This window comes from Vespa mandarinia, chromosome 22, assembly GCF_050613455.1.
Source record: "Vespa mandarinia isolate Hongniang chromosome 22, ASM5061345v1, whole genome shotgun sequence".
Taxonomy (NCBI): Eukaryota; Metazoa; Arthropoda; class Insecta; order Hymenoptera; family Vespidae; genus Vespa; species Vespa mandarinia.
Genome location: NC_140831.1, coordinates 3,002,501 through 3,010,000, shown reverse-complemented (window position 1 = coordinate 3,010,000; position 7,500 = coordinate 3,002,501). Strand labels below are relative to the sequence as shown.

At 41.9% G+C, this 7,500-nt stretch overlaps 1 protein-coding gene and 1 long non-coding RNA gene across 2 annotated transcripts in view; one reads left to right on the top strand and one right to left on the bottom strand.

Annotated features, from left to right (window-relative positions):
* LOC146872293 (uncharacterized) overlaps window positions 1-1,916 on the bottom strand; it is a 7,068-nt gene extending 5,152 nt beyond the window's left edge. Inside the window, exon 1 of the long non-coding RNA XR_014983481.1 lies at window positions 1,347-1,916. This is a non-coding gene — a long non-coding RNA (uncharacterized LOC146872293). The remainder of the gene's footprint in view (window positions 1-1,346) is intronic.
* Window positions 1,917-2,126: 210 nt separating this feature from the next.
* Cyp18a1 (Cytochrome P450 18a1) overlaps window positions 2,127-7,500 on the top strand; it is a 5,459-nt gene continuing 85 nt past the window's right edge. The window contains exons 1-5 of the mRNA XM_035880510.2: window positions 2,127-3,624; window positions 4,066-4,187; window positions 4,400-4,829; window positions 5,156-5,420; window positions 6,136-7,500. The exon at window positions 6,136-7,500 is cut by the window's right edge and continues 85 nt beyond it. Of these exons, the coding sequence (XP_035736403.1) occupies window positions 3,252-3,624; window positions 4,066-4,187; window positions 4,400-4,829; window positions 5,156-5,420; window positions 6,136-6,559 (1,614 nt within the window). The 5' untranslated portion in view covers window positions 2,127-3,251 and the 3' untranslated portion in view covers window positions 6,560-7,500. The remainder of the gene's footprint in view (window positions 3,625-4,065; window positions 4,188-4,399; window positions 4,830-5,155; window positions 5,421-6,135) is intronic.

Here is a 7,500-nt window from a genome sequence, read left to right as displayed (position 1 = left end):
TGGGCATTAATCTGGTGGTTCCTGGATTATAAAAAGTTTTCGAGAATAGCGAATGGCCTTCGGGTCATCATCGCTCACTCGTTGCTGTTACAACACCGATAAGAAGGTGTCGTTGCTCCGAATAAAATCATTGCCGTTCTTCTCAATCGCAATAATAATCTTTCAAGGATCATACGTATACGAACGTCCAGAACGACCGTAGCGATGACGACATCGCTATCGAATCGCAATAAAATGTTTCTTTTTTTTTTTTTCTTTTTTTTCTTCTTTCTTTTTTTTTTTTCGTTGAAGCGCGAGTAAGTAAGTAAGTAAGTACGTGCCGAGTAAAACGAAGGATAATGATAAGTCGCATGCGATGTAAATCGGTTATCGACGGCACCAATGACCGAGAGAGAGAGAGAGAGAGAGAGACAGAGACAGAGAGAGAGAGAGAGAAAGAGAGAGAGAGAGAGAGAGAGAGAGAGAGAGATTTATCGAGTGGGTACCGGTTAAACGTCGTTTAGAGAATTAAAAAAAAAAAAGCAGTATATTTAATTGAGAGAATAGAAACAATAATTAATTAATTAATTATTTATTATTGTTCTTTTCTTTTCTTTTCTTTCTTTTTTTTTTTGTTTTGTTTTTCTTTCCTTCTTCTTCTTTCTTCCCTTTTCTGTGCTTTTTTCCTTTTTTTGCTTCTTCTTCTTCTTCTTTTTTTTTTCTTTTTCCTTTTCTTTTCTCTCTTTTTAAATCATAATATCCACGAACGAAGTGACTCACTCACCCTTAGAGGAGAAACAGGTAGGGAACGGAAGGAGAGCGCGCTTTTCGCCAGTTATGGCGAGGATGGACGAGCATTTTGCACGGCCTGTAGGCCGGTATCGTTTGTCCGAATGCGGTTCCCCTTATTTGGACAGGTTGCACCGTACCGGACGAATAAATATACACAAATAGGTCAGACGTTCTTCGTAACGTGCTTCTCTCGTGCGTGGTTAGTACCGAAAATTTTCGTCCATTCGTATTTTACGATTCGTTAAAGTGATACCTCGTTATCGTATATTTACGCGTTGATACCACGTCTAAATCGTTAAATAAAAAAGAAAAAGGAAAAAAAGAAAAAAAAAACGTCTACGATGATTAAGAACGACGATCGACGGAAATCTTTAAATACGTTCGTCGTTTCTTTAATAAAATATTATTATTTCGTTATCTCAACACTTATAAATGTATCCGCACCAAAATTTTTTTTCTTTTTTTTTTTTTTTTTTTTTACGTACATACATACATATATTAATACATACATATATTAATACATACATATATATACATATACGTAACATACGTACATACGTACTCGTGTGCCGTACCGTATGATTTGACTTCGTAAGTTATAAAACGTGCGTGAGAGAGATCATTGGTTGAAATATTAAACATTTAACACATCGGGATTACGAAATTACACGAACGAAGCGATCGCTCGATATCAGGACGTTCGACGTTACCGATGAACCAATCGTCGACGCCTCTTTCGAGTTAAATAACAATCAATAATAGAAATAGAAATGGAACTCAAAATTTGCACACTTCCTTTTGACAATCCGCACTATAATTAAATGCGAGAAATATGCGAGAATAACGTCGTAATAAAAAGGCGGAAGATATATTGCCATTATATGGCATGAGGATTTTAATATACGAAAATGTTATCGGAGCGGACGACGCGCTCACTAGCGCCGCATCGCGCCGTCTGAGTGCTCGAAGCGGCTCTCCGTAGCGAGAAGCCACATTTACCCCCACCATTCAGCAGAGGGACTCTCTCCGGACTTTGCGGGGTCCGTTGCGGGGGGCCCGAGGGTTTGGTCCGCCCTCGCACCCTCGCTCGTGTTCTGCCCACCACCCTCGTGGCTGACGATCGTACTCTCTGCCCCTTTCTCCCCTCTCCTCTTGAGCCCTCACCACTGTACGACGTGACGAAGCCCGAATGATCTTCTCAACGTGTGCTACTGCAAACGTTGCTGTTGCTGCTGCTGTTGCTGTTGTAATTGTTACTCTTTCTGTTACTTTTGTACTGTGCTACGCTAAGGTATTCTGCGTTCTATCGTGCCTCTTCTCCGTCATGCCGTACTTTTCTATTGTATATTGTGCCATGTGTACTGTACTCTGCCGTACTGTTCTGTGATCTGTTCTGTTGTACTGTGTTATGCTATGCTGTGCCGTTCTGTGCTCCTGCTGCTGCTGCTGCTGCTGCTGCTGCTGCTGCTGCCGCCGCTGATCTACGGGGCGCCCCCACCCCGCCGCACAGAGGGGCCGCCGTGGGGCCGCTGCCTGATGAGTCACTATATAAGACAGGCAAGGACAAGAAGGTGTATGTTAGTACACACTCAATCCTCCCGTGGCTCGCACGACTCCCGACGTGACGAGCGCCGGCGAATTCGGCTGCGGCTGTGACCGACTTTTTTCTCTCTCTCTCTCTCTCTCTCTCTCTCTCTCTATCTATCTATCTATCTCTTCTCCTCCCTTTCTCTCTTTTTCCTTTTCTCCTCTCTTTTCCCTCTTCCTATCTCTTTCTCTTTTTCTCTCTCTCTCTCTCTCTCAATCTTAGTCTCATATCACCTATTCCTCTCTCCGTCTCTCTCGCTCGCTCCTATCAGTCTCTATCAAGAGCTCTCTCCCCCTCCCTTTTAACCAACTCCATATATCCTCTCTTTTCGTTTGGCGTACTCCTGATCGTTTCACGCGAGAGTGGCGAGCGAGTCGCCCGCCGACGAGGATCGGTAGTTGAGAGAGTAGTATCACGGATTGCGATCCTCTGAAACGCACGCGCACGCTTTCGAGGATCGGCCGAAAGAGAGAAGAATCGCGTGCTAAAGCGATATATCGGAAATCGGCCTTTTCCATTTCTTATCTTTTTTGTTGTTGTTGTTTCTTTTTTTTTTTTCGCTTTTTTTATTTTTTTATTTTTTTTCTTACTTTTTTCTCTTTTTTCTCTTCATTCGTCTTTGAGAAAAAGAGAGGGGCCCCTTACCCCATTCAACGATATATATATAGATACATATATATATATATATATACACATATATAAAAAATATATATATATACACACACAACATATATATATATATATATATAAAATTGGTGATACCGCGAAGCAACAAACACTTGAGTGTATATCGTTACGGTACCGATCGATTGTATCGAGTATTAGTTATCGACTATCGTTCATACTACAACCGGGATCTATTTATCGACAAGAAAAAGACGAACTCGACAATATGTTGGTGGAACACGCGGCACAGTGGATCTGGAAAGCGATGGGCGGCACCAGGATCGAGGCTCTATACACCCTCCTCGTGTTCTTGGGTGTACTCCTGATTGTGAGGTGCATTCAGTGGCTGAGGTACATCCGTACCCTACCGCCCGGCCCGTGGGGCGTGCCAGTCTTTGGCTACCTACCTTTCCTCAAAGGGGACGTCCACCTACAGTACGGCGAGCTGGCAAAGAAGTACGGCTCGATGTTTAGCGCACGCCTCGGAACACAACTCGTCGTTGTTTTAAGCGATTATCGGGTTATCCGCGATACTTTCCGTCGCGAGGAGTTCAGCGGTAGACCGCACACAGAATTCATCAACATCCTCGGTGGATACGGTGAGTGTACAAACGATCATTATATATTATCGATAAGTTTTTAACTAATACGAGATACCATTCGTTAGTTTCGTGAAAATTGTCCTTTTGCATTCTTCTTTTCTATTTTCTTTCTTTCTTCTTCTTTCTGTTTTTCTTTTTTTCTTTTTTTTTTTTTCTTTTTTACTTCTTACTCTTACTTCTGAGACTTCGCGAATATCGATCGCGATAAATCGCGATAGATCGATGGATCGATCACAGTCTATTTTAGCGCATCGTTTCCACACCTCTCTCGTTTCAACTTCTCGGTCAATGCTAACTCGTACTATGCGATGTTGTAATCGATCGTCCGCGCGATAGGTCGGACTGATCGGCACTGATGTCGCGAAAACGAAACGAGTATCCGCGTGTACCGCATACGTGAGTTCGCACGGCTTAGGATCTCTTTATTCTTTTTCATAGGTGTCATTAATACCGAGGGCGCTATGTGGAAGGATCAAAGAAGGTTCCTCCATGAGAAACTTCGTAGTTTCGGAATGACTTACATGGGTGCTGGAAAGAAGATCATGGAGTCTAGAATTATGGTGAGTCTTAGTTATCGATCGATCAAAATTTTCATTATCCATTTTTCATTTTATCTTTTCTTTTTTTTTCACCCCTCTCTTCGTTTCGATTATCATTATCTCGATCGTGCAAAAAACGAATTTTATATACATATATATATATATATATATCGGTGTCGATGACCGTGAAATGTTAAAATAACGAACGAAACGCGATCGCGATTTGATTACAGAGAGAGGTCGATACTTTTATCCAAGGTTTATTGTCGAGACAAGGAGCACCGACGGACGTATCACCTTCCCTCGGTATGTCGATCAGCAATGTGATCTGTTCGATCATCATGGGAGTTCGCTTCCATCACGGTGATTCGAGATTCAAAAGGTTCATGGATCTGATCGAAGAAGGATTCAAGTTATTCGGGAGTATAGCGGCTGTTAATTTTATCCCGATTATGCGTTATCTTCCTTGTCTTCAAAAAGTTCAAAACAAGATCTCGCAGAATCGTGCCGAAATGGCTGATTTCTTTCAAGAAACGGTCGACCAGCATCGAGTCACCTTCGACGAGAACAACATTCGCGATCTCGTCGACGCTTATCTCTTGGAAATCCAGAAGGCTAAGGCCGAAGGACGCGAGGCACTGCTGTTTCAAGGCAAGAATCACGGTGAGTAATCGAGATCGTTTGTTCTGAAAAGAAAGAAAGAGAGAGAGAGAGAGAGAGAGAGAGAGAGAGAGAGAGAGAGAGAAGAAAAAGAGGAAAAAAGAAATAAATAAATAAAGAAAAAAATAAAGAAAAGACAAAATCAATACGTATTATTTCCGGTGTAATTTTTTTCTTCCTTTTTTTCTTTTTTCTTTCATGTTTTGCTTTCATTGTTCTCTTTTACTTGTTTCTTTTTTTTTTTTTCTTTTCTTTTTTTTTTCTTTTTTTTCTTTTTCCTTTTCTTTTTTTGCCTCTAAAAACTCCGTTTCTCATTTCCCCTTTCGCAGATCGTCAAATGCAACAGATTCTTGGTGATCTTTTCTCCGCCGGCATGGAAACGGTCAAGACCACATTGGAATGGGCAGTGATTCTCATGTTGCACCACCCCGAGGCTGCTAAAGCGGTACAGGAAGAATTGGATCAGGTAGTCGGAAGATCGAGAATGCCGGCATTGGAGGATCTACCGTTTCTTCCGGTGACCGAGGCAACGATCCTCGAAGTCTTAAGAAGATCGAGCATCGTCCCGTTGGGAACGACTCATGCTACCACAAGGTGAGCGAACATTTCAGAACATTTTTTTTTCATTGTCTTGTCTTGATATCGATACCAAAAAAAAAAGAAAGAGAGAGAGAGAGAGAGAAAGAAAGGAAAAAAAAAAAGAAGAAGAAGAAGAAGAAGAGTAAAAGTTTAATCGGCGTGTCCGTTCGATTGGGCGGGAATTCGAATCGGGATTTCACAACTGACCGAGACCACTCGGTCTTCCTTCTACGAAGGCGTTCCGCGTGTAGTCTGCTATAATGTCGGAATCTCGTTCGTTCGCGATTGCCGATTATTCGGCAAGCAAAAGTGAAAGCAAAGGTGCGTGGCCCCCTGTCTGCTTTTCGGCCGGGCCCACCTTTACTCGGGGCTTGGTTGGTTCGAGGTCGACGACACCGTTTCCATCGTGTGCGCGAACAAAGGAGCCAAGAAATCCAAGAGACGTATCGTGCGGTCGTGTTTCATTGCTCGAAAGTGAGAAACTACATTATTAACTTACTTAAGTGTACACGTGTCCGCCATTAGAAACGACAAAGATATCACGCCTTACCATTAATCTCTCGTTAGACGATTATATACCGACTTTGTTTATTTTTCTTTTTCTTTTGTTTTCGTTTACTGTTTTTTTTTGTTTTATATATATATATATATATATATATATATATATATTATTTATTCAAAAGACTCCCTTCTCTTCTTAATCACCCACCTTGTTAAATTTATCTTACAGGGATGTAACATTGAATGGTTACACGATACCGGCTGGCTCTCAAGTTGTACCACTATTGCATGCAGTACACATGGATCCGGAATTGTGGAATGAACCAGAGGAGTTTCGTCCTACTCGTTTCCTTTCCGCCGAAGGAAAGGTCTGTAAACCGGAGTATTTCATGCCGTTTGGTGTCGGTAGGCGGATGTGTCTCGGCGACGTGCTAGCGCGCATGGAACTCTTCCTATTCTTCAGTTCGCTCTTACATACATTCGATCTTAGGCTACCTGAGGGCGCCTCGTTGCCGAGTTTGCGCGGTAACGCAGGTGTCACCGTAACACCAGACCCATTCAAGGTTTGCCTATTTCGAAAGAACCTCGATCTCCTCGAGTGCGACCCGAACGAACCTTCTAGCGGGCCACTTCGTAACGTTGGCAGTCTCTGAATGAAGAAGTTACGGCCCCGAGACGATCACGGTTGTTGGTTCCTATCGCTTTATCGGAGGAAATGAACTTTCGTGCTCCTCGCCGAGCGTGTGCCGACGGATAGAAAGAAAGAAAGAAAGAAAGAGAGAGAGAGAGAGAGAGAGAGAAAGAAAGTAAGCAAAAATGAATGAATGAAAGAAGGAAAGAGAAATAGAGAAGAACATAATATTTTCAAAATTCTATATCGACGAATAACGAAAGGATTTCGATTCTAATGAAGGATCGTAAAAGATTACGAATCGCGTGAATATTAACGATGATAAATGTAACGAAGGAAACAAGGATCGGATAAATAAGTTTCTTCTCAATTTCTTATGCTATAAATGAAAGAAAGAATGAAAAAAAGAAAAAAGAAAAAAGGAAAAAAAGGAGAAAAAAAAAAAAAAGAAAATATCTTTCCTCGGCCGCGCGGATCAGAGTACAAAGAAGCCGCCTCTATACGGTACTAAACGTCTCATCATCCACCATCGCTTTACCCTCCCCCCATCCCCTCTCCTATTTCTCTCTCTCTCTCTCTCTCTCTCTCTCTCTCTCTCTCTCTCTTTCTCTTCCCCAGCTTCTGTTTTATATTAGCATTTTTCGCATCGAAATCATTTCATCTCGACCACTCGCCATATAAATATTTATTTATGTCTCTTAACGCGTACGGTACATCCTCCTCCCACTATCCGTTTACTCCCTCATTCACCTATCCTCCTGTCAACCTTTATTCTCCCTCCTCCCCATCGCACCGCTCTTGCATATTTCTTACCATTAAGTCTTTTAGCTTCCCCATCCATCGTAATATATTTCTTTATAATTTATTTGCCGAAGTATTCGATCAATAGACTTTAGATCAATCAAATACACAAAATACACAAAATGCACACAAAATACACACGAACGAACAGATTACTTTACG